Source organism: Pyrus communis, chromosome 16 (assembly GCF_041283825.1).
Source record: "Pyrus communis isolate YQ-2024b chromosome 16, ASM4128382v1, whole genome shotgun sequence".
NCBI lineage: Eukaryota > Viridiplantae > Streptophyta > Magnoliopsida > Rosales > Rosaceae > Pyrus > Pyrus communis.
Window position 1 is genome coordinate 26,141,613 of NC_142580.1, and position 27,534 is coordinate 26,169,146.

Sequence of the window (27,534 nt, forward strand, 5' to 3'; positions counted from 1 at the left end):
AACAACTTGACTAACATAATTTGAAGTTGTAGACCTCTTCCAGCAGTTAGGAGCAGTATGGCCCCTCTTGAAACATATATGACATTCAGGAATAATAGTCAACCGAGATTCAGTATTACCAGACCAACTAGACTTATGACCAGAAGATGGAGAGGGCCTAAAACTCTGATTACCAACCTGAAGAGGCCTAAAATAAAAAAACTTTGATTCCCATTAGATTTTGAACCAAAGAAAGGTTTGGAACCATTATTCTGATTAGAAAATGGTCTTGGTGCATTACTGTTACTCACAAAGTTGTAGGCATATGGAAATTCAGAAGGATACATTGGAACATGTGGTGGAACAGGTGGTGGTGCCATATATGAAGTACCAGGATATGAAGGTACATCACAGGAACATTAGGATAATATGGCAACTGAGTTGATTGAAATGAAGACCCCTGAGAAGGATTAGCATATGACATTCCAGAAGACACAAAACTATTAGGCACCATTGTGATAGTACCTCCAGTAATAGAAGGAATATCATTAGAGTGACTAGAAGAACCCTGAGATAAACCCGAAGAGGAAGCCATCATATTATTCCCTTGCATAAACAAACCAAAAAAAATTATTTATGAAACTACTCATTGCAGAATCTACCTCCCCTTCAGCACAAAGCAACTGTTCTCGAAATTCTCTCAAAGAAAGAGAAGTGTCCCTGGTGAGAATAACAGTACGAATCGTAGAATATTCTCTAGGTAAACCAGATAAAGCAGCCAATATAAAATCATTATCGGAAACAAATTCACCATCAATGTGTAATTGTTCTCTAATGTGCTTGAGCTTAGACAAAAATTGATCAATGGAATCACCCCCTTTCTGTAACATCTGAAACTCTGTCTTTAATGTATTAACCTAGGCTTTAAATATAGAAGCATAACGATCTTGCAAACTAGACCAAGCCTCATGTGCAGTTTTACAACCTAAAACATGTTCAATTGCTTCATCAGACAAAGTAGCAAGAAGTAAACTAAACAAGGCCATATCAACAGTTTCTCATTCCAAGAAAGCCTCATTAATATCATTAGTTACCCCACGATCAGGATCAATGATGAATTTTGGAGGACAAACAGCCGAGCCATCAAAATGATCAAACAATTTATACCCTTTCAAGACTGATTTGAATTGAAACGCCCATTTAGAAAAATTTCTATCATTGAGCTTGATTGTTAACATTCCCAAAAGACCCTCAATTTTACACCAGCAAACGTCATCTTAACAATCCAGAAGATATTCAACAAGAACTTTGAAAAATTGCAGAAACCAAACACACCAAACCCAGAAAAATTTAGTCAACAAACAGAGATGGCCTTGTGCCGCAATCAACAATTATAGATGGATTCATGCCGCAATCAACAATTATAGATTCACAAACTCAAACCAAGAAAGAAAGGAAACCCAGAAATCCCATATAACTTTGTCAACGAAAGTTGAAAAATTTCACCTGAATCCGCTACACAGATGATCAACACCATTGTTGAAGCTCAGAAAACTAGTCACATGCCTCAAGAACATAACTCGAATTTGCAAGAACTGCTGCAAACTTTCAGCGCCGCGGATGAACCCTCCAGAAAAAAAAAAATTCACCAATCCACGGTAGAATCACTGGCTCTTGATACCATATTAACAATGATGAATGATCTATGACAAACAGCAAAAATTTAATCTCTTGTGAAAGTAAGAGATCAAAAAAACCAGAAAACTAAGAAATGTGAAAAAGAAGATTGAAACTGCAGAAAGATACAACTTTGTATTAGAAAAGCATATGAAAGTTATTACAGTCGGTTGCTTTATAAAGGTCCTTATACTTAATGACAAAGTAGCCCCTCATAGCTATCTTAGCCAAATCCTAGCTAATCTTATCCAAATCTTCCAACAAATCCCACCAGATTCTAACTAAATCTTTCTAACAATATTTTCTAACATGGCATTCATCACTGTCCCTATTGCCACATGTCTTTATATTCCATCACAAAATTGGTGCCAATCTAAGCTCTATAGTGTTCCCAGTGCATTCCCCACCTACAGATGTTCAAATTTGTAGTTTATGACCTTCAGTCAGATGCATACTATGTGCTCAAAACACTAAAGCATTTCTAAGAAAGTTGTAGCAGCTGCCCAATAAATGCATAAGTTGTACTTCTAGCCTCTATGAATAGAAGATGAGTTGAGAGCAATGAGGGAGAGTAATAACATACAGTGAATGTTGACTAGATGGTAAAAGAAGGAGGAAGTCATCCATGTGTGTAGACAAGAAGTGATGGAAGTTAAAGAAAATGAGGAAAAAATTCCCCCTACAATCAAGTTGTAGCTGCCAAATAATTGCAAGACTTGCACTTCCAGCTCTCCTATAATAGAGATGAGCTATAGGAAACGAGGAGAGTCATTCTATAATTTCAATTTGTCCCTTGTTTTATCTCTCTTTCCATGTCTTTTAAACATTTTAGTTTATGTATTTCGTTACTATGAGTGGGTAAACTTCATAACTTAAATTTCTTTTCTTTATCTCTTCAATGCCCTTAATGATCTTAATGCCTATGCTTCTTACTTCAAAGGGTTAAAGGAAATTTTTGTTCATTTCATTTTAATGTCATGCATTCTTGATAGTTTTGAAGCCAAACTTCATTGAATCATGCTTGGTTTTGTAATTCTTAATTATGAATTACTTTGATCATGTGTCATTCAAATATTATTATTCACATAGGATGCTTAGCATGCTTTAATCTTATGTAGTTCAATGATTATTAGTTTGCATGCGATGCTTCAAATTCATACCTTTAAGCGGAAGAAGAATTTAACTTTGATTAATGCCACTTTGTGAGTTGGGAATTGTCAAATAAATAATTAGGAATTTATAGATTAATAGGAGTGGAATCTGATACCTTGGTTAATTATCTCATTTATTCTCTTTGCAAATTTCATATTTATATGATTAGTTTGTTCAACAAAACAACTTTTATCCAACTAGCTAGATTATTACTAAGTAAATCAGGTTTGATAAGCTTTTTATCAGTTTCATACAATCTTTGTGGATTCAACATCATACTTATAGTCCTCTATATGTAAATAGATTTGTGCACTTGCGAGTATAAATTTAAAGCATAACAATTTTTTGCACAACATTAAGAATTTGTGAAATTTTAGGATTGTTGGATTTAAGGATTTGTGAAATTTTGGGATTTGTGAAACTTTTAGAAATTTGTGAAATTTGTAAGGAAATAGGGAAATTTTAAAAATTGTAGAAATGTGAAAATTGCAGAAAATTTGTTAGAAATTTGTAGAAAAATACAAAAAATTGTAAACATATGTGAAAATTATAGGAAATATGTGAAAATTGTAGGAAAATACCAAAATTTGTAAAGATAATAGAAATATGTGAAAATTGTACGAAATATCTAAAATTTGTGAAAATTTGTTGGAAATATGTGAAATATAGTAGCAATTTTTTTTTTCCACAAATGCCGCATGGTTAATAACCAACAGTCGCTACTTTGCCTCCTCTTCGGGTCAGAGTGACCCAACAATAAAGGTACCCAGTGGTACCTAAGCAGTCGATGTCGAGTTAGCAACCAGCCTAGTACATCTGATGGCTCGGAGCGAGTGCCCGAGTGCCCCAATGTGCCACGCATGTTCACAGTTGGAGACAGCACGAGCATGTGCCAGACCCAGCTCACTTTGTTGACGTTATAGAGGTCGATGCCGATTCGACGACCATGCACTCAGAGGGAGACAAAGAACTCCCAACCCTAAAAAGGACCAAATTGTAGGGGATCTATGCAGGCTTAGCCTCAAACCGGATCACCTGCTTATCACAAAATCGAATTGTTGTTGTACGATGATGACTTTTCATGGCTGGAGTAAAGCGGATCATAATACGCATACTTAGAAGTCTAGTTATGGGATCAACAACTTCCATCATGGAACTACATAGACGGATCAATGATGCTGCCACCATGAGGTTCCAGAGTAGTGGCCAAGTCTATCGAATTTGCTGAGATTGACCATCCTTGTTTCGCAAGATACGGAAACATGAACTGCTATAAAATCAGCCAGGTTTCCTATATTCTTAGAATTCCTTACGGATTGGTGTGTACCATAAGTAATCATAATCTTAAGATCATTAGATATCTTATTCTAGATTCCCTTCTAATAGTCTCCTAACTTAATTGACATTACTCTCCCCACAAAGAATCTCAAGATTTCCATAAATACTTCAACATGGGTATTTATCAAGGCACCTTCTGTGTACTCTTCATCTTCTCCAATATATACATACTCTCTATGCCTAACATAGGCTTATCAGGCATACACACCGTCGTCGATGCGTAGAATCGTCCATGGGAACTCATCTCCTTAACGCACTTTCATAGGCTATTCGTCCAGGGTGTGTTCTGTTGTATCACACATCATACACACTTGTTTCTTAGAACTACACTAATGTTTAATTCTCCTACCCAGATATATGTAAGTAGTCCAACCTGGATTCAACCACACCCTCCAATCAAATCCATTTTCCTTTTGTCTGAGATCATTGCCAATTCTGATGAGTGTGGCCTCTAATGAAGATACGCTCAAAATTTTTTTCCAATAATTGGTACTTTCATTTAGAGTGAACTAATATTCCCTCAGCTAGCTACCTCTTCCATAAGCGACGATAAAAAACCAAAAGATCCTGAAGACGGAGCTTTGGTGATGCTTCAAGAAAACAATTCTCTTGCGATTCGTAACAATCACCAATTTTGGTGACTCACACAACGGATGCTTTTTGAATGGACTAGTTGCTACTACTATCCATGATCAAGGACTAGGTTTTCCTAGCAAACACAAAAAGGGAAGGTTTCTAATACTTTTGTTTATTTTCTTCTAATAACTTACTGCTTTGAAAAGTTTAAATCACTTTAGCATGAAACAACTAAAAATACAATCTAACTAATGGTTATCGTTCTGCTAAAGGGATATGTGCTAATCACACATCCCTTTTCTTTTCAGCTTCTGCAACATTAGACTAACTCAGTCCCCAAGATAGAGGCCAGATAGTTACGCCTTTCATGCAGGTCAAAACTTATCTAACAAGGAATTACACTACCTTAAGACCTTTATAGTTACGATCACCATTCACTGGGCTTCGGTCATTGGCTATCAGAGCCAATAACTCCGACGACAACACGACTACTTTGACGAGCATAATGGAGTTTTAGGACAGGAAGAATTTCAGTAGGGGCATGTCACACAAAAAGAAAGAATAAGTTCAACTCCCTACTACTCAAAATGAAATGAATTGGGGGCATCCCATTCAGAGCACATAATGTCACCCAAAAACAGGTTTGGCTCCGTGTGAACCAACACCTTAGTGAAAGTTCGACTTATAGACCTTTTGTATGATGTTTGCAATCATTTTATCATGCAATTCAATATGAGTCTATCAACACTCCATCAACATTTCCACATATGTCAGCTTTCTGGAGAATATTATGGAATGCAATTTCAAGCTATGTGGACAACATTATTGCCGTTTTACCACTCTTAGCACAGGCTGGAATTCTCTACGGAATTCCTCAAGATTCTTCCTCCAAACTCCTATCAAACAATGCAACATGCTACTACAACCTATGATTTCAGCAATTATGACTTAGCTAACAGTAAACGTAAAGGTTCCAACCAACGCAATTGTTGACAAATCAATAAGATCTCAATTGGAACAAATCCTGAGTTATTTGTATACTTAGCTTTTTATGCATTTGCCTAGTTAGGAAGTCAACTCCAATTTCTATGGAGTTGATTGTGCATATCAAATGTATATATTTCTCCTTCATGTATCAATGAAATACACAATTATTCCATTCAATCATTCTTTTCTTAACACCAAAGCCTAGGTTTTGAGAAAAAAACACACAAAAAAATAAAGTCGAGGCCGTGCTCTGTACGGATAACCATAACTACCAGCCACACAGCCAGTTATGTAGCGCCATCCGACCAACGAACGACGTCATCGTTGCTGACCCTAGAACCCGAACTACCAGCGGCACACCCAGTTGTGCAATGCACCGTCCAACCAACGAGCGACATTGTCGTTGTTGATCTGAGTTCACTGAGCCACTCCTTGCATCCACCACAATGAACCAAGATTCAACTTGTTGCCTGAACTTTGTCCCAGATTCCGACCTGCGAATCTGTTTTGTGTGCCCAGATTCGATTAGCCGCTATGTTTAGTTTTTGTGCCCAAACTCTGTGACCCACTTGTTGCTGTTTAAAGAACAACAGAAAAAAAAACTTGTTGTTGTGAAAAAGAAAAAGGCAAAAAAGTTGTTGTGTTGTTGCGTGAAAAAAAAAAAAAGGAAAAAAGCTTGTTATTTGAAGAAAAGAAAATGATGAAGAAGGATGGGTGAAGAAGTAAAGAAACATAAAAAAAATAAAAAATAAAAGTAAAAAAAGACAAAAATAAAATGAGGAAGAAGGAAGAAAATAGAAAAAAGAAAAAAGTAAAAAAGGAAATTTGTTGGTTTTTTTGTCTATATTTGTTTTATAGGACCTTTGTTTGGAAGTTTCAACCTTATCAATCACCCATACACGTTGCAGCAAATTCATCCAGCGCAATAGTAGTCCAAACTCATGCACTGATTGCAAAAACTAAGGTAGCTTCTGAACATACATATAACGATGGTAAGGCTTTAAAGGTTTCTGCATCTGTTATGAATAATACATGGGTAATTGATTCTGGTGCTATTGAATATATGACTTGTGATTCTGGACAGGTACAAACCCTAAAACCATCCACCAAAACTATCATGAGTGTTGCCAATGGTATGTTGTCCCCATTATTAGGGAACGCACTGTCTCCTTTTCTAATACCCTTAATCTTGATTCCGTATTTGTTGTTCCTTCCCTTGACTATAATTTATTATCAGTTGCACAAATCACCGTCACCTTACATTGCTTTGTGATATTTTGGCCTTTTTGTGATTTTAAGGATATTCGGACTTGTATGACGATTGGTTATGGTATTAGGAAGGGCAAGCTCTACTACTCGGAGCTGACATCGAACAGTACCGGAATGTTGACTCAAGCTCTTGTAGTGGAAAGATCTCAGGGGGAGAAGAATAAAGCTTTGGAGGTTTGGTTGTGTCATCGTTGACTTGGACTTAAATGTGCTATTTGTGAACTAGCTAAAAGTCATTGTACTTCGTTTCCACCCAGTATGACTAAAAGTTTCATTCCTTTTATGATAATCCATTCTGATGTTTGGGGACCATGTAAAACTGCTACATTTGGTGGGATCATTGGTTTGTTACTTTTATTGATGATTGGACACATATGATTTGGGTTTGTTTGATGAAGTCCAAAAATGAAGTTACTTCTTTGTTTCAGCGATTTCACAAAATGGTGCAAGTACAATATAAGTCACAAATACAGGTTCTCATGAGTGATAATGGCTGCAAGTATGTGAACAATGAGCTTCATGCCTTTCTTGATCATCATGGTATTGTTCATCAATCTACATGTCCAAACACTGCTCAACAAAATAGGGTTGCAGAACGTAAGAACGGTCAGCTTATGGAAGTTGTTCGTGCTTCCTTGCTTGAGGCTCGTCTTCCGCGCATTATCCTATCGAGGAGAAGCTCTCGTTTTAGCTGCATATCTCATTAATTTTCAGACACCGTTTCAGCATCTCGCCTCCTATGTCAATGTTCTTGCAGTTCCCAATCTCCCACCTCATGTGTTCGGTTGTGTGGCATTCGTTCATCTTCATAAGCAGCAAAGGAGTAAGCTTAAACCTCGAGCCTTGCAGTGTGTGTTTGTGGGGTATGCCTTACATCAAAAGGGATACCGATGTTATCACCCTTCAATGAAAAAGTTGTTCGTCACTGTGGATGTTGCATTTCATGAGAATGATATGTACTAGGACATTCTCGAGTCTTCACTTCAGGGGGAGAATCAGATAGAAGTTCAAACTCTTGATTGTATTATTCCGGATACAGTTATTGTGAATAGTTTGGATTCAAGTGGTGATGTTTTGGAAAAAAATGGTGACCATTCACAACAAAATAATGTTGTGAATGACTTGGAATTAAGTGGTAATGTCTTGGAGACATGTGGTGATTATTCACATGAAAATAATGCAAATAACTTGGAATTAAGTGGTAATTCATTGGAGAAAAGTGGTGATCATTCACATGAAAATAATGTTGAAAACCTTGAAAGAGACGAGCCTACGTCGCTAAACAAATCACTGCCAACTTCCGTACCACTAGCTTCCTCATTGCCCTTGCAGTTGGCCTCACTGTCTTTGAGCCCCAATAACCATAATCAATCGCCTTTGATTCCAGATGCACCACCACCACCACCATGTCATCTCCCTAACCGTGTCAACCAAGGTATTCCTAAACCCACTTACGAAGCTGATCATAAGTGCAAAACTAGGTAATTGGTGAGTAAGCCCAACCCTGAGCCTAATGTGTTATACCTGTTAAGTAATTATGTGTCTACTAGTCACCTGTCAGACTCAAACAAGTCATGTGTATATCAATTATCTATTGTATCTATTCCTAACAATGTGCATGAGGCTTTAGCCAATCCACGTTGGCAAGCAGCAATGAATGAAAAGTTGAAGTCTTTGAAGAAGAATGCTACCTGGGAGATCACAGACTTGACAACTGGTAAGAAATCTGTAGAATGCAAATGGGTTTATACTGTGAAATACAAAGTTGATAGGATGATAGATTGCTTCAAGGAAAGACTAGTAGCAAAAAGGTACACTAAAAAAATATGGAATCGACTATACAGATACATTTGCACCTGTGGCCAAGATTAACACAGTTCGAATTTTGTTGTCCTTGGCTGCAAATCTCAATTAGCCCTTACAGCAATTCGATGTAAAGAATGTTTTCTTGCATAGAGATTTGATAGAAGAGATTCATATGGATCTTCTACCAGGATTTAATACTCTTGATAAACACAAAAGAAAGGTGTGTATGTTGAAGAAATCCTTGTATGGTTTGAAGCAATCCCCCCGAGCATGGTTTGGAAGATTCACAAAATCAATGAGAGCATTTGGTTATAGACAATAACTATGATCATACTTTGCTCTTGTAAAGATGAAATGGGAAGCTTAGTGCACTTATTGTGTATGTAGATGATACAGTGGTAACAGGAAATGATCCAGAAGAACGTGCAGCCTTACAAAGATACTTGTCTACTGAATTTGAGATGAAAGACCTTGAATCCCTGGAATATTTTTAGGGATTGAGGTATCCAGAAGCAATTAGGAAATTTTCATGTCTCAGAGAAATTACATAATTGATTTGTTACATGAAACCAGCATGTCAGCTTGTCAGCCAGTATCTATACCATTAGAGAAAGGATTAAAGCTTTTTGTTGATCCAAATCAAGTACCAATTGACAAAGAGAGATACCAAAGGTTAGTAGGCTGTTTAATGTACTTAGCACACATAAGACCGGACCTTGCATATGCCTTAAGTGTAGTGAGTCAATACATACATGATCCTGGAAAGCAACATATGAATACAGACAGTGATGAGGATTTTGTGATATTTGAAGCGAAGTCCAGGAAAAGGGATTTTGTTTAAAAGAAATCACCATCTTGGAGTTGAAGGTTATACTAATGCAGATTGGGGAAGTTTGGTTGATGATAGGCACTCAACATCAGGTTACTTTACATTTGTTGGGAGTAACTTGGTTACATGGAGGAGTAAAAAGCAGAATGTGGTTGCCCGTTCCAGTGCAAAAGCCGAATACAGAGGAATGGCCCTTGGAATATGTGAAACTTTATGGCTTAAACATCTATTGCAGGATTTGGGGATTAAAAATGATCAACCTATGAAATTATTGTGTGATAATAAAGCCACCCATGACATTGCACATAATCTGGTACAACATGATAGAATGAAGCATGTTGAAGTTGATAGATTCTTTATCAAGGAAAAATTGGAAGGAAAAATAATTAAAGTACCATTAATTAGAACGAAGGATCAGATCGCAGATATTCTCACAAAAGCTTTTTCAAGTCATAAGTTTTCAAGTTTCTTAGACAAGGTGGGCATGAGTGACATATATGCACCAACTTGAGGGGGAGTGTTGACAAATCAATGAGATCTCAATTGAAACAAATCCCTAATTATTTGTATACTTAGCTTTTTATGTATTGGCCTAGTTAGGAAGTCAACTCCAATTTCTATGGAGTTCATTATGCATGTCAACTGTATATATTTGTCCTTCACGTATCAATGAAATACACAATTATTCCAGTCAAGAATTCTCTTTTGCAAGTCCACTTTGATGAGCTAAAAACTAAAGTCACTTGCAAAGCACCACATGACAACTCCACGATTGTCCTCCTCCACTACTAGTTTGACATCTGCGAAGATGGGACACTTGCTTTGCACGTCTAGGTAGCAAAAGTTGTCAATAGCGATAATTCAGGTCAAGTCTTGGAATTGGGTTGGTGAGGCAGTGCCTTTCCCATCAATGATAAAGTTAATCAATCAAACAACCAACCCATATGATACATGCAATATCTGCTTCTTCTTCAACTTTTATTTCTACCAAGGAGGTACAAAAGGTGAGTCATTAAAGGGCAGAATGTCACAGACCTCTCGCTGTCAATTAGAAACCTCCAACCCACCTAAGCGTCAAATTAAATGTGGATGAGAGTTGGCGAAATGGAGCCACGATGGCAGGATGGTAGACATAATTCATAATCAAACTGGAAATTTCCTTTGGGGCTAAAAGTGTGAGCATTAAAGCTTTTAGTGCTATCATGGCTGAGGCATTACAGTGCTTGAAGGTTGTAAATTTGCAAAGAACCAAATATTATAGGTGGCAGAAGATAGAAGTGGAAGATGGCAATTGGGAGATTTTTCCTATTCTTTTAGATCCTGGAGTTTAAGAATGCCTTTCAAGTTTGTCGTTGGTCTTGGGTTCCAAAAACAGCCAATATGGCAGAACACTCCTTTGGTCACAGTTTTATATGAGGAAGAGCAATTTGGTTTGGTTGGAGAGGCCTCCATGTTCGTTGGTGTATGTACTAAACAAGGTTGGTCTACCATGTCCACAAGAAACAACTTCTAATTAAAGCAAGAGCAAGATTTGATGCCTCTAGCTTTTGAAGTAGCATCTTTTATATTTTCTCCCTATTTCCTTGTGGTTTTGAGTTCTTTTGGTGTCTGTTGTATAAAAGCTTACAGAGAAATCTTAGAGAGGAAGAAAACTCTTTGACTGAAAATACATGTATTTCTCATTAAACAATAATTAGTTATACACTTGGTATTTATAGTGTTAACAAAACTAACACTTTACACATATACCCTTAGTAATACTAAGGAAGAAAACTCTTTGACTGAAAATAAATGTATTTCTCATTAAACAATAATTAGTTATACACTTGGTATTTATAGTGTTAACAAAACTAACACTTTACACATATACCCTTAGTAATACTAACAATTACATTTGAGAATAACAACTATACAGAGAAGAAAATAACAATACAACTATATTTCATTACTCTTTACACCCCCTTAAGCTTAATTTGGGGCTGAGAAGAACCAAGTGGAAACTTGGACTACAAATACCGAAATCTGTGTTTTGGCAAGGCTTTAGTATAGATGTTTGCAAGCTGATCCTGACCGCAGACATATTGAACTTTAATCAACTGAGCAAGAATAAGTTCTCTAATGTAATGATAATCAATTTTCATGTGTTTAGTACAAGCATGAAACACGAGAGTAGAGGCCAAAGAGATAGCAGAAATGTTATCACACCATAAATCAAGAACTTTAAGAAGAGGCAGATCAATATCATGAAGAATTTTGCAAATCTAGGTAATTTCTGCAGCAGTGTGAGCTAGTGACATATATTTAGCCTCAATTGAACTGTGAGCAACGGTGGATTGCTTATTGGCACTCCAACTAATCAAGTTGGATCCTAGAAAAATGCAATAACCATTTGTAGACCTTCAATCAAATGGACAACCTGCCCAATCAGCATCTAAAAAGGCAGAGAGATGAACAAACCCCTTTTTGAACCATAAACCTTGAGTGAGAGAACCTTTAAGAAATCCTAAGATCTTTTTTGCTGCCTGCAAATGAGGCTCCCGTGGAGCATGCATAAATTGACAAACTTGGTTAACTGCAAAGGACATACCAGGTTGAGTCTAGGTCAAATATTGTAAGGCACCAACGATAGACCTATACTCTGTGGGATCTGATAGAAGAGATCTAGTGTAATCAAGTTTGATGATGCTCAGAGAAGTTGAACAAGGTTTGACACCTTTCATTTTGGTTTTCTGAAGCAATTAAAGTAAATATTTACTTTGATGCAGAAATAAACCTTCAAGAGTTCTTTGAACCTCAAGGCCAAGGAAGTAATGTAGAGAACCAATGTCTTTAACTGGAAAAATGGAACTAAGCTTCTGTATGAAGAGTTTGCAGACATTTGAATTGGATCCAGTCACTAAGATATCATGAACATAAGCCAAAACAATAACCAAAACAGGGACTTTAAGCACAAAAGATAAGTACCCGAGGTGGAGTGTTGAAAAGAAAGAGATTGTAATGTGGTGAACAGCTTGTCAAACCAAGTTCGAAGAGCTTGTTTAAGACCATAGAATGACCTGTTGAGCTTACAAACATGATTTGGAAACTGTGGATCATTGAAACCTGGAGGTTGACTCATAAAGACATCTTCTTAAAGATCATCATGGAAGAATGCATTACTAATATCAAGCTGATTCAAAAACCAGTCATTTTGCACAGCAAAGGACAAGAGCATCCTAATAGTGACAGGTTTAGCCATAGGGCTAAATGTCTCTTTGTAATCCAGACCCTCTTGTTGATGAAAGCCTTTGGCTACAAGTCAGGCCTTATAGAGATCAATACCACCATCTGGATGTGTTTTGATCTTGAAAACCCACTTACAACCTACCACACATTTTGGTTAGAAACAGAAGGCACCAAAGACTAAGTACATATGGACTGCAATGCATTGAATTCTTATTGCATAACATGTCTCTAGTGTTCAAACTTGGATGCTTGAAGATAAGTAGTTGGGACATGAGCAATTAAAGAGGGTAAGGGATGCTTGGTTGTTATGTAAGCCTTTGGGTTAAAGATACCGGCCTTAGATCGAGTGATCATGGGATGTATATTGGTGACATTCAGAGAAACTGTGGCATTGGAGGAAGCTACACTAGATGATGAAACATGATCTTTATGTAGGGAAGATGCATCTTGAAGAAAAAGACTTGTAGTAGAAGTAGACAATGAAGGACTTAGGTTAATAGATGGAGCATAGTGAGGAATGGAAAATTCAAGACTAAAAGGAGAAAATGTAGATGTGGTTGAGGAAATGTAGATGTGGTTCTGATTCATAAAAGAGGACATGTCTGGAAATATAAATGCATTGAGTAAGGGGATCCAAGCATCGATACCCTTTGTGTTGAACACTATACCCCCCAGAAAACACAATGTTTACTCTCTTACTGTCCAATTTAGAAGAGATGTAGGGTTTAAGCCATGGAAAGCAGCTACAACCAAATATTCTCAATCTTAAATAATCTGGAAGAATATGAAACAGAAGTTCCCACGGAGACTGAGAAATACCAAATATAGAAAGTCTATTAATCAAATAGACAGTAGTGGAGAATGCCTCAACCCAAAATTGATGAGGGACCTAAAATTGAACTAACAAAGTCCTTGCATTTTCAACTAAATGTCTGTGTTTACATTCAACACAACCATTTTGTTCAGGGGTATAGGGACAACTGAATTGTTGAAGAATACCACAAGACTTAAGATAAGATTGAAACTGATTTCCAATAAATTCACCCCCTGAGTCAGATTGAACAACTTTGATTTTATTGCCAAGAATGTTTTCTACATAGCACTGAAAATGTACAAAAGTGGAGTACACATCTGCCTTAGACTTCAAGGGAAAAAACCAACAATACCTACTGAAATCATCAACAATGAGTAAGTAGTACTTATAACCACTCACAGACAACACAAATGAGGGTCCCCACAAATCACAATGCAACAAATCTAAACATGTTGATGAAATAGAACTAGTACTACCAAATGGAAGTTTATGATTCTTAGCTAAGGCACAATATATGCAGAAGAAATCCACTGCATATTTGCCTTGAAATCGTAGTTGAGTAGTAGAGAGTACCTTTTTGAAAATGGCAAAAGAATGATGGTCGAGCTTGCTATGCCACACCTTTGCAAAGGCTTTATTACTCACTAATGCAGTAAGAGAAGAGATTGAAGATTGACAAAAGGTAGAGGAGCTTTAAAGAGGAAAGAAACCATCCTTAACTAGTCCTCGCAAAAGCATCCTCCCCATAGTACAATCCTTGACATAGGATCCATCAATATCAAGAGTCAATGAACATTTGCTATCTTTAATAAACTGATAAGCAGAAAGAAGATTGTGTTGCATTTGAGGTACATGTCAGACATTGTGCAATTTAAAAGTAGAATGTGGAGCATACAGCAAAGAGAGACCAATATGATCAATGGACAGACCTTTACCATCTTTGATATACACTTTATCTTCTCCATGATAGGGACTGGGAGATTGAATGTTGGATATCATTCGTAATGTCAGGATTCATACAATCATAACAGTTGATAGCCTCATGACCTGTGGAACCACAGATTTAACATTGTACATGATAACTAGAGGGATTGAAAGAACAAGAACCATAAGAATTGCTACGGTGATTGGAGTGATTACCTCTAGAATTGGAATTTGAGCCATGATTGCCACGATTAGGGTAGGTATGACCTCAACTATTGTAGTTATTGCCTCGATTACCACAGTTATGCTTCAAAAAGGATTATGATTGATGATACTAAGCAAAAAATACTTGTGGTGTAGGAATAAGAGGAGCCTGAGAAGCCTAAGAATACAGCGAAAAAGCATGAAATGGTTCTGTGGCAGTGGAAGAGGCAAGTTTCTTTCGCCAAGACATGGACAATTCTTTGGTGAAAAGCAAGCCATGCAATTCATCAAGTGTTGTATTAGAGAAGTGAAGCATAATGGAGTCGATAAATGACTCGGTGTCATTAGGCAAGTTAGCAAACGTAACGGCAATCAAATCACGATCGATGATCGGAATCTAGCAGCAATCACGGAATCATAAATTTCTTTGATTTGCTGTAGATATTCAGAGATGGACAAATAGCCTTTCTGAAAAGATTGAAGACGAGATCTCAATTGATGAATGTGTGCATCAGAAACACCCCAAAATCGATGCTCTAACTTGATCCACAACTCATGAGATGATGAAACCCCAACCGTAAATGGAATAACTTCCTTATAGAGCGTGGAATTTAACCAAATAAGAAGATTTTGATCTTTCTCATACCAAAGTTCAAAAGCAGGATTGAGAGAACAATTTGGAAGTAGAGTTGAAGGACACGGTTTTTGCCATCAATAAGGCCAAGGAGTTTGTAGCGACGGAAAATCAGAGCGAACAATTCACGCCATGGGAGATAATTGGAGCGTTTCAACTTGATCGGCACCATACGGCCAATATTCTGAGTCGTAAGAGAAGTGTACGAATTTGAGAAGTTAGGGTTTGAGGAAGATGAAATTGGGGCTAGATTCTGCACCGACTCATGAGAAAAATCCGATGGAGAGGCCATTGATGCAGCTTTACAAGAACACAAATTAGAGAAGCAAAGAGAAAATGGCGGCAAGAATTAGAGAGTGCGGACGGAAAATGGATGGATCGAAGTCGCGGGGAGGCAGAGGGCGATTGATACCATATAGAAGCTTACAGAGAAAGCTTAGAAAGGAAGAAAACTCTTTGACTGAAAATACATGTATTTCTCATTAAACAATAATTAGTTATACACTTGGTATTTATAGTGTTAACAGAACTAACACTTTACACATATACCCTTAGTAATACTAACCATTACATTTGAGAATAACAAGTATACAGGGAAGAAAATAACGATACAACTATATTTGATTGCTCTTTATGTTGGCCCCTCCCGTGGGCTCTCTCATGTTGTGCAAGTTTGGCTTTTGCCTAGTTAATGAAAAAAGGTAAAATTACATTTTACCCCCTTAAGTTTGGAGTCAGTTGCAACCTCATACAACATCTTTAAAATGTTTCACTGTCATACAACATCTTTAAAACATTTAAATCTCATACATTAATTATTAATACATCCATTAGTATTTTTCCTTAATAATTAATGTATGAGATTGAAAAGTTTTAACGATGTTATATGAGATTGCAATTGACCCCAAGCTTGAAGAGAGAGAAAGGAGGGGGGGGGGTGCTGTGTGGATGTAAAACATAATTTACCCTATTTTCTATTATGTCAAGGGCATTCCTTGGAGCCCCAATTCGAGCGTGAACTTAAAACTTCACGTGAAAAAAATTGAGCTAGCAAGACAATAAGAACGATTTTAACATTATTCTTCACACAAATTTACAAAACATGCAGGCTATGATCGATATCAACTAATTAATTCTTGTCTTTGCCGTTATCATCTTTTGACCCCCTGAAAAATTACCATACCCAATTCCCTATTCAATAAAACTGTTTGAACACATCTATAAACCAAATTGCAGACCACATCAATAGTAGTATAACCCACTTGTATTTTTGGTGTTTTGATCTCCTATTAATGATGCAGTCCACAATATGGTCGATAAATGTGGTTTATATAGATTATTCCTCTCTATTATCCGTAACTACATGTTATAACCTAATTCATAGTCTTGAAACATCCCTTGGGAGTGAAGAACAGAAATAGAATCCCAGGAGTTTGAAGAGGCAGATTTGGCGTCAAACTCGTTAGCCCACCACTCCAAGCTGCCCTTGGAGACATTGATGTCTTTGAAACAATCAAATTCAGCTATTTGATCATCTTCCTGTTGTGCTGCAAGACCAAAACATTTATTGTTAACAACGTCACCAAATTCACCTTGGAAACTCGAATTAACCTGGTGATGATGATCATGAGTTCCGACACTGTTTAACTGCTCTACACCATCGGCTTTTGCCGCCACAATAGTTGAGTCCACTTGATTACTTGTGGAGATGAAAGCACGACAGGGGGCGTCCGAGTATGACATGCCATTCAAAGGATTCTCCGGTTCATCCATATTTTTGTGATTGCATAATTTTGCAAATTCTTGTTGAATTAAGATAGAGGCAGAAGTGAGCTGCAATTGTTCATGGACATCATTGATATTACCCTTCTGCTCTTGAGCTGGTTGAAGAGGACTTGTGAGAGCACGGTGGTGCATCATAGGGTTATTATCATTCATGGAACGGAGGGTCTGTATCATCTTTTCTTGCAAAGGGTGCAACTTGGGCCACAGTGCAGGATTATTATAGAAAGAAAAAGGGTTCTGAAGGCTTTGAAGCTGCATATGGAGTTGAAGTCTTTCAAGGGCTGAACTGCTTAAGGCATGTGTGTTGCCAGCGTCCTTGAGCTGGTGATCCTGACTCTGATCAGACGGAGATTGATTGATATTGGACTGTTTGCGCCTTCCAAGTAACTTTTTCTTCAATCGGGTGTTCCAGTAGTTCTTTATATCATTATCAGTTCTTCCAGGCAATTGGGCAGCAATTATAGACCACCTAAAAGTAAAGGATCGAATATCAACATGTTAGACACCAACAAGAAACTAAGAAAACCCTAGGATGTTAGATTAATGATCTGTGTTATTGAATTATTTGATGCGTTGTGCCCTTGCTATCTTGGAGCTTGGAGTATAATCAATTATTAGTATTGGGAAAGTATCATGAACAAGGAAAAAGAGACAACATGTTGAGGTTAAATTTTCTTGGGGGAAATTAAATTATACCTGCTGCCAATACTTATATAGAGGCTGCAGATGGTGTTGTCTTCTTCTTCTGAGAATCCACCATGCTTGATGTTGGGCCTCAAGTAGTTGAGCCATCTCAGCCTGCAACTTTTTCCACATCTTTTGAGCCCTGCAAAAGGTCAAATCAAATGGAGCTTTGAAATAGGTGTGCAACTTTTAAAAAAAAAAAATCAAAATAGCTCTAAGAACAAATTATCATACAGATGCGTATATATTAGAGTGTATCAACAATTGCGTCAGTTTTGTGTACGTACCAATTTTCTGAGGAAGAGCAATCCAATTGCCACCAGTACCATGCTCTTCAATATAGGCCTTAAGTCTTGCATCCTCTTCAGGTGACCATGGTCCCTTCTTGACGTTGGCCTTGTCACAGCATGGAGCTCGTCCCATCTCGATCGATCTTTTCTCTTTATTTCTTGTTTTCCTTTTTAGGATCTTCAAGGAGAATGAGTACCAAAAGAAGGCTGTCGACACGGTTAGGAAATAATTGGGAAGGAAGACAGATTTATAGTTAGGAAGAGTGGATGATGTGATGCTTATGAGGACAGAAAGGTCTTCTCATGCGTCCCTCTCCTCACTATTCAAACCCATTTGTCTTCTCTGGCTAGGGTATGATCATGACCAAAAAAAGCTAGTTTTGATCAAGGTCTCTGTCTCTCTCTCTCTTACTTTTTTGGATTAGTTTGATCTTATATAATTAACAATGCACATGCAACTGGACAAAGTACGGCACAGATTTCTTCAATTTCAATATCAAATCACATTGTTTTTTTTTTGTTGTAGTAGTTTATTATTTGAATATGATTAATACAGGGTAATGGTCAGAAGAAGCCTCAATCCCCTTCGTTTGTAATTACTATCCTTTGAAATGTTCCATTCTTAAGCCACCCTAGCACCTACGCAGTCCATTTTCTATTTATTTATTTTTTCTTTTCATTGCGTAAGAGCAATGTTAGGAAAAAAGATTCGGAACTGAATTTCAAGTGCCAAGATAAACATTTGGAACTGCGCTATAATACATTTGCTTTTTTGGATATACAGTTATATTAAGTATAAAAAGTTGTTGTGGAAAACGTTGCCTGCAATTTTTTTTCAATTTAATACGGTAAAATATAAGGTGGCAAAGGTAATTGTGGGATTAAGCCCCATAATCACTGTGATTGAGCCGACTATTATGACCCAAATTGAGTGTAACTTTAGAGAACACCATGTTTCTTGTAAGGTCTCTAGGGTTTGCAATATCAAATGGTAATAATTGGATGGGAATTGTTATTAGCACTCGAAAAATCTCATTCTACATTCCAAACTTTCTATATTAGGAAAGAAAAATACACTTGTGAGGAGTGTAGAATGAGATTTTTGGAGTGCAATCCCTAATTGGATATAAGAGAAAACTAGGAAACCTATTCAACCAAACTGCGCCATAAACTTAAAAATCTGTTTAAATTTATTTTCTAACCAATAACATATAGGGAACTTTAAACTTATAAATTTTCTGTTTAAAGTACTTATAAAGCTTGTAACTCAAATGGTTAATAGCCTCCTTAGCATAGATACTATTGTTTGTTTGTTTTTTTTTTTAAATAGTTTTTGTTCTTGCATGTCCTGTGAATGAATTTCTCTCTCCCAATATCACTTGTATAAAAATGGGAAAAAAAATAATTAAGCAAGGAAATTAAGGCCACAATTTCATCGTTAGCTATCATAATAAAACCCCATCGAGAATTAGAACTAACTAATCCTAAGGCAAAGGTTCGAGAAACTCAACGTCATACGATACAATTCACTTCACAGCACGGCCAAAAAAAAAAAAAAGTGTTGCTTGGTGCACCCCCCCCCCTTTTTTCGTCCTACACTAATGCCTCCTTTTGTAAAAGGTCGAGAAACTCAACGTCATACGACACAATTCACTTCACGGCATGGCCAAAAAAAAAAAAAAAAGTGTCGCTTGGTGTGCCCCCCCCCCCCCCCAAACCCCTTTTCGTCCTACGCTAATGCCTCCTTTTGTATCTAATTTTGTGAGTAGTCACTTGAACTATGGCCTATAGCAGTATTTTCTCACCTGTTATTTACAAGATATCTCTGCTTAAACTCACATAGATGACAAGTTCGATATCTAATTATAATGACTAACTTATTGTATGACTTAGTCCAAATTCCTCACCCCTTACAGTAGATCATCATTTATAAGGAAAAAAACAAACTTCATATAAAATGCAAAAGGTAGAGTTCTTCTTACCACTTTATGTACTTCCTAAACTAGTTTTGTCCTGCCAGAATTATCTGTCTTTGATGATCTATTTTTTCTGAACTATATCCAATTTGTCTATTTACCTATGATATTCTTTTTGGGACAAATGCTTTCAATGAATTTGAGAATACTGTACTATTGTTTATGCATTACTGCTTCTCTATGACTGGTTCCCACTTGATTTGCTAACAAATTGAAGATGCAATAGCAGATGGAAGGTCCTAGAAAAAAAACTACTATGCATATCGCTCAGCAACAATTTAGGCATTTCAAACTAGCTGGGTACCACTTAGTAATCATAACAAACGGATTGGATTTCAAAATCTTGCCAAGAAAAATAAGAGTCGCATTTTCAGAGTGACAAAGAAGATGGCGCCTGATTATATCCATCCCGTTTGACTTGTAAGTGACAATTAAGTGTTTTCTTACAACTGGTGTTGGAAAGTCCATGCCCTTGGACTTAAAAGAAAAAAAAAAAAAAAATATATATATATATATATATATATATATAAAAGATTAATTGTATCATAATTAAGCTAGCTAAAACAGATCTACAAGTTTGAAATTACTTGTGTCATCTCCACCAAAACCCTACACACATCTGCACAAGTACTAGCAAAAAAGCAGAACTACTTAACCCATCTATTTGAACTAAAAAAGGGCTTAACTTGACTACCGTGTCCTACTTTTACAAATGGGAAATTACAAATAAGAGGAGAAAGTTTTCTTATAGCATTGATCAAGTGAAACATTCTGCTTGTCTCTTTATTGTTTTCTTATTATTTTTCACTATATATGACGAAAAAAATACTCAAATAAAACCCTTAGAGTTTGTTACCTAAATAAAAGACCTAAGATAAAAGTTGGATAGGGGCCATACGATTAGTATTATAATAAAAAATAAAAAGTTGTATAGGGATTTCAACCCTTTTTAAAATATACCACTGATTGACCTTTGCTACATATATACTTTAATGTGTTAATGAATTTTGTTAATCAAGGATGAGAAAGAGGGAGGTCGAGAACCCCAACCACGTAGAAATAACAAGAGGAAACTATCAAATTCAAAAAGCAATCCCTCAAAATATTAATTTCTTAATCACCAAATGGACTCGGATCTTTGAGAGAGAGAAAACAAGCTTCTGCTTGTCTTTCTCTAGACTTTAGGATCTTTGCATTGACACTGCAATTTCATCCCCTAGCAAAAACGAAAGAATTAAAAATGAAGAAATAAAGGTCTCATTTCATCATCAAGAAGACCAACCCTTTTCGTTAAAACTATTGTAATCGAGCTGGTAAAGGTGGTCCTAATAACAGGATAGACATGGACTCGCACTGCTTATATTAATATGGTATTATTGGTTGGTGCTAGCTAGCTCATTTTACTTTTTTTAAAGTATATTTTGAAATGAATTTGACTAGTTAGATTGGCCCTTCTGCTCTTAGGATTTGGTATTTAAGATTATATTTGAGTAGATAAAAAAAATAAAGATATTTTGAATGTACAAGGTGAATGATTTTTCATTTGAAGGGATCAAGACAGGAATACTCATTATTATCTAATCTTCTTCAAATGATAAATCGTTTACATCTACTTTCAACATACCTTGAATTTTATAAGTTACTAGCCCTAATCCTTAACTCAACATACCTTGAATGATTTTTATCTCAATATTTCATTTTGAAAACTTCACATTTTTTGCCTTTTCACTGTATATATATGTATAGATATATACACTTCAATCTAATCCAAGTTACGAGCCCTAAAAGTATTGTCAGTAATGATGTGTAAATGGAGAGCTGCCTCCTCTTTTAGCACTCTTGTTCATGCTCAGATGAGAGAAAAACCAACGTAATCAAATACAACATCGAGCAGGAGTAACTAACTTGTACATCTTGTTGAAGCGTGTGAAGCCTCTTTTAGCTACCTCCGATTCTATATCTGTAGGTGCAAAAAGGAGAGAGCTTAAACCAGCCTAATCCCGAATTCAATTGGCTCTAACAGAGTAACAATTGTGCATACAAAAGCTCATCCACGCATATTAATTGACTTTTTGTTGGGTAATGAAGATACTGTTATGGGGATTTCTGTTACTGTTGTTCTCGGTGTTCCACATATAATGTCCTCCATATATCGTGAAATATAAAGAAAGTCAAGCTTATCCCTAATTTTTCCAAAGTCAAATCATAATTCTTAATCCAAATAGAGTACAAACAAAAACAATCAACTTGAAAATTTCAATTTATTCAGCAGTTTAAGCATTTGTTATACCCTATCTAGTTTCCCCACATGATATGCAACATTTCTCAGAAAATTATATTAACATGTAGAATTATAGTTCGTAAGCCCAAAAGTAATCTAAATATCAAAGATCTTCACTAGCTCCCTAATTCTTAATGTTTGTTGTAGTGGTTACAAAGTCCTATCAGATTCTTAATCATGTCCCTAAACCTATATAAATATTCTTGTAAACCTTTATATATATTTTCAGAAATCTTGTTCTTTTATTTTCGTTATAATTATAATTAAGCAGCTTAATTAGCCAGCAAATGCAACCTTCATTTAGTTTTCTGATAAGGAGGAACAGAAGCATTTGCATACATGCACGAATGTTTTTTCTACAAAAAATTATTATTTGTTTAGCATTATAATTACCCTAACCTTAATTACTTTTATACACACACACACACACACACATAAGATATTCTATGATAAATTCATCTAAATTACGAGGAACATACTGCTCTAGTTAATTTGATTAAGTTTATGTTTACTAATGTCTACTTATTAAACATTGGATACTTGTTTATAGGCCTAGAGACACACGTACGTAACCTAGCTAGCATATAAGTTTCAGAAACTCACACAAAGTTCACAGCTTTTATATAATACAAATGATGTCACAAGGTTGACAAATTAGAATGCAAAGGAGGGCTCCCATAATAATAACATAACATCAAATCAAATGTATTTCACTAATACAACGACATAAAAAGACCATAGATTAACCTTGACAAATGCCTCTTAACTATAAACTATTGAAGCTGTTGTTATCTTTGAGTCCTCCGTGCACTTTATGCAAAATAGTGGACGCAGTTGCTGAGCTCATTAGGCTCAAGTCTCTCTGCCCCATCCTTCAAGTCATCAATATATGTCAAACCGTCCTTGTTTTTTTTGTTTTTTCAAATTTGACAACAAAAACTTAACGAGTTTTTCAATTAGTCTTTTTTCAGCACCCACCATATTTTTTCGATTATCCACCCTGTTGGAGTATTCTTACGCACCCGACTTGGTATCAAGGAGTTTTAGTGTCTTGTAGGCCAACATACACACGTTAGTGTTAGGGTTCGACAATATTTGCTCTTTATTTTTATACAAGTATGGACGGAGGGAGGTAAGGCCCAGTGGGGGCACATGCCCCCTCTCATCCTTTTTTTTATTTTATAAAAGCTCTAAATTATTCAATTAATCATTCCTATTTTTTTTGATTTGCAGATTATTCAATTAATCATACTAAAATAGTGAAAATCTTCTTTTAGTTTTTAAATGCCCCTCCGTCTTGTATATTTTTCTCATGCACAAATGTTTAAACCTTGTTGAGTTGCATATATTTGGTTAATTAGTACAAATGAGCATTAGATTGTCAACAATTAAAGACAAAATTAGACAATAGAGTAATAAAATTAGGTATTTTGTAATTAATGCTCAAATTTTTTAAGGTGCCCCTCTTAGTTAAATTTCTGGCTTCGTCCTTATATACAAGTGATAGTGAAGTAGGAAAGAATTGAAGGTCTCAAGTATAGGGTAAAATGCTCATGATACCAACGGAGGTACAATCTCCTTACCTATTTGCTCTTATATTTTGGCTATTTCCATAAATCTTTTCCCGTCTTCCCTCGTATGCAAAAACAAGAAAAAGAAAAAACATGGGGATTCCGAGAATTGAACTCGGGACCTTTCGCTCCCTAAGCGAGCATCCTACCACTGGACTAAATCCCCTGAATTATCTGTTTGTTGTATGAAAAGTTTAAAGGGATGATAGGATGTGGTCCTCCATTTTTGGCAATTAGCTATCACCTCTACAGTGAGCTACAATCCAAAACTTATCAGCCCAAACTAGAGGTAGCAATATTTCATTTCGTTACTGAGTTACTGTAATGCCATTATTGTCTGATTTTGACTTATGCCATTAACCGTTGAGATTTCAGCCTCATTGCTCTTCTGTTGTACTGATTTCGTAACATTACTAAACATGCATGCGCATGCATTTCCATGAATTGGACTTTGAAAACAGAAGGTCATTGGTGTGTGTTTGATGGTGTCACAGAATTTGACCTCGTAGATTTTGTACGTCAGAGAGAATAGAGAATAGAGAGTTGGTAATGGCAAACCCAATTTGACCCATAACTTAGAATTGATGATATATAGTAAATTTAATCTTTGGCCAAAAATAAAATATCAATGTCATTTCTTAAACACGAATATAATTATACTCATAAACCAAACTTGGGTGGGTATTGGTAGTTGGTAGCTAGGGACAATACATACACACACACACACACTCTTAGTTAATCTCCTACAATAATTTATGTATGCATGTTTTGCTTTGTTTGGTCATGATGTTTGGTAAAGGTTATTGAAATCTTTTAGAATTGAGATTGAAGGAATATATACCTATTGCTAAACTTGTTGGTTAAATGCACATATGCGTAAATATGACTCTCTTGCAATCAACATAGTGTCTTAGTGGCTCACTCGTCTAGTAAAAAAAAAATGTATTATTTATCTGATAGATAGTTACCGTGTGATGGTGACAAGAAAGTAACTCTTCCTTCCAAGAGCATATATCCCAAGTAAAATCTTCTTGAGTCCCATAGTACGAGCTAATATAAAAATTGTCTACAAAACAAAAGGAAAAAAGAAGGGGGAAAAAAAAAAAAAGGAAGGCGAACAATCATGGGCCAGAATAGGTCATATACGAGTTCAACAAATTTTGTTAGTACCAAAAACTTGTGTATCCAATAAAACTTCATTAATAGGAACCGGAAGAGTAGGTAATGCACACTAGACGGCAGAATGGATTGAAGATCAAATCGTAATGTACATGCTATATTTTCAAGTATTGGAGGAGGAGAGACTTGAACTTAGAAACTCTTTCGATTTGGAAAAGAGAAATAACATCAAACTACAATAGCTAACCTGAAAGCTGAAAGCATATTAAATAAGCAATTAAGTAAATATCAATAAGTATATTGGCTTTGTTAAACTTAGAACAACTAGAAATTTACATTAAGAAATCAACGGGAATTCCGAGAATTGAACTCGGAAACTTTGGCTCCCTTAGAGAGCATCCTACCACTGGACTAAATTCCTACGTTACATGTATTTTGTACAGAACGCTTGAAATTGATGATAGGATGTGGTCCTCCATTTAGGCAATCAGCTGCAGTGAGCTACAATCCAATCGTTTTACTAACAGAAACCACTGAATCATCTAATTTCATATACTCACATTGCCCATGAGAGTGGATCCTGTTAGTCGTATATGTATATTTTCATCTCTACCTAGCACGAGGCATTTTGGGAGCTCATTGGCTTCGGAGTTCATCAAAACTCCAAGGTTAAGCGAGAAGGGGGCAAGAGCATTCCCAGGATGGGTGATCCACTGGGAAGTTCTCGTGTGAGTTCCCAAAAACAAAACCATGAGGGGCGTGGTTGGGGCACAAAGTAGACAATATCGTGATACAGTAGGGGCCCAGGTTGGGATGTGACATGGTGCATACAAGAAAATCCTGTTGCTGTACTGGTTTTACACCATCTATGTGAAGACAACTCGAGCGGCAGGTGCACTTTGACTTTGGAAACAGAAAATCATCGGCATGTGTTAGGTACAGGGCAACATTTCTTTATAGAGGGCCAAAGAGTTGGAAGGAAGTTGATGTTGTCACATATTTGACCCCATAGATTTTGTATACAAGAGAGAAAAGAGATTTGGTAATGCTAAGTCAATCCTTTGTTTTATAACCTTTTCTTCTCATACAAGTAATATTGAGCGTAAGGATTTGAATATCTGATATCGTCTGCATGGATAAATGCATGTTCGTTATCTTTTATTGATAAAGGTGTAAATGCATGTGCATAATTACTTGGATATTGATTTGAACATATGACCTTTTGCGAGATGAGACATGTTTTGCTATAGCTAGTTTGTAGACTCATAGTATAAAGAAATGTTAGGGCCCAAAACTCTCACCTATAAGCTCAACGTATCTCAAAGCCCAATTTTCATAAAAGCGTCACAAACCAAATTTAGATTCATACAAAAGTGCAGAATCGAGGGGTATATGGATTTACGATCATGCCATGCCGAAAAAATCCACCAGTACGTGGGACATCCTTATGTTGCTTGTCAAACTCTAAGAAGGATCCTCCATGCAAAAATCCACAAAGAAGCACTAGAACTGCCTTACAAGAAACAAGTCGTCGATACTAACCCTCTACCAAAACATAAGGGGAAAGAGGTAGTTGCTATGATATCATGCTCTGGTGATAATGACGTATATCAACCATAGAAGAACAATCCCAAGCTGCTTGAAGCTATTTGGGAATATTCCAGGAACACGGAAGAGGCATACTGGCGCAAGTACTCAAAGCTACGACACACCATGGCCCCAAGCAGAGGGATGGAATGATGAAGATAGAAACATCATAAACCTGGGTCAAGGGTTTTATGACGAAGTCTTCACCATCAAGATGCCGGATGAATATATTGCAGGAACTTCACTCAGACAGCAAGCATGTCAAAAGATGGCAACCGTAACTTTGTACGACTTTTTCGATATTTAGACTAAGCAGTCAAGCACTACCTTGCCCAAAAGGAGACCAACTGCGGCGCAAGTCATCCAAAGAAACCAAAAGTTCAAATCACTCTTTGATGAACTCGAATATGGTCCAAAACCAAGAACGGCCACTACTAAAGCCCTAATGCACATTTTCGTGGACTGTGGACCTCAATGCTTCGTTGCCCAGCCACGTAGGGCATTCCTGGAAAATAAAAATGCTATTGCCTTCACAGATGAGGATATGGAAGTTGTTTTCCCAGACCATCGGAACTCGTTGTACCTTGAAGGCCGAACAATGACGTATTTATTTGGCGAGCTCTAGTTGACACATGTTCTTTTGTCAACATACTGCCATTAGTAGTACTCATAGTTGCCATTAGCAGTACGCATAGTGGTAAGCATCCTCACCTCAAGAGTGGTAAGATCTCAAATCTATATTAATGGTAGTGCCATGGCGTGGTCAATATTCTAAGAATCAGTGGACAGTGGCCATGACGGTGTCATCACTAATAGAAAAGTCACAC

General features: G+C 36.6%; 2 protein-coding genes and 1 non-coding gene across 3 annotated transcripts; 1 reads left to right on the forward strand and 2 right to left on the reverse strand.

Annotated features, from left to right (window-relative positions):
* The first annotated feature begins 6,730 nt into the window (after window positions 1–6,730).
* Window positions 6,731–10,124, forward strand: LOC148690198 (uncharacterized). Its single transcript, XM_088687212.1, has 8 exons — window positions 6,731–6,793; window positions 7,009–7,152; window positions 7,407–7,601; window positions 7,693–7,801; window positions 8,018–8,413; window positions 8,609–8,789; window positions 8,935–9,004; window positions 9,597–10,124. The coding sequence occupies exons 1-8, from the start codon at window positions 6,731–6,733 to the stop codon at window positions 10,122–10,124; spliced, it is 1,686 nt and encodes a 561-aa protein (XP_088543338.1).
* A 6,338-nt stretch (window positions 10,125–16,462) lies between these two features.
* On the reverse strand, window positions 16,463–18,388 carry LOC137730676 (transcription factor MYB36-like). Its single transcript, XM_068469643.2, has 3 exons — window positions 18,171–18,388; window positions 17,896–18,025; window positions 16,463–17,668 (listed from the first exon to the last, which is right to left on the reverse strand). The coding sequence occupies exons 1-3, from the start codon at window positions 18,304–18,306 to the stop codon at window positions 16,774–16,776; spliced, it is 1,161 nt and encodes a 386-aa protein (XP_068325744.2). The 5' UTR covers window positions 18,307–18,388; the 3' UTR covers window positions 16,463–16,773.
* Window positions 18,389–24,095: 5,707 nt separating this feature from the next.
* On the reverse strand, window positions 24,096–24,167 carry TRNAP-AGG (transfer RNA proline (anticodon AGG)). The gene has a single exon. It is a non-coding gene; the product is annotated as a tRNA-Pro (tRNA).
* Between the last annotated feature and the right edge of the window lie 3,367 nt (window positions 24,168–27,534).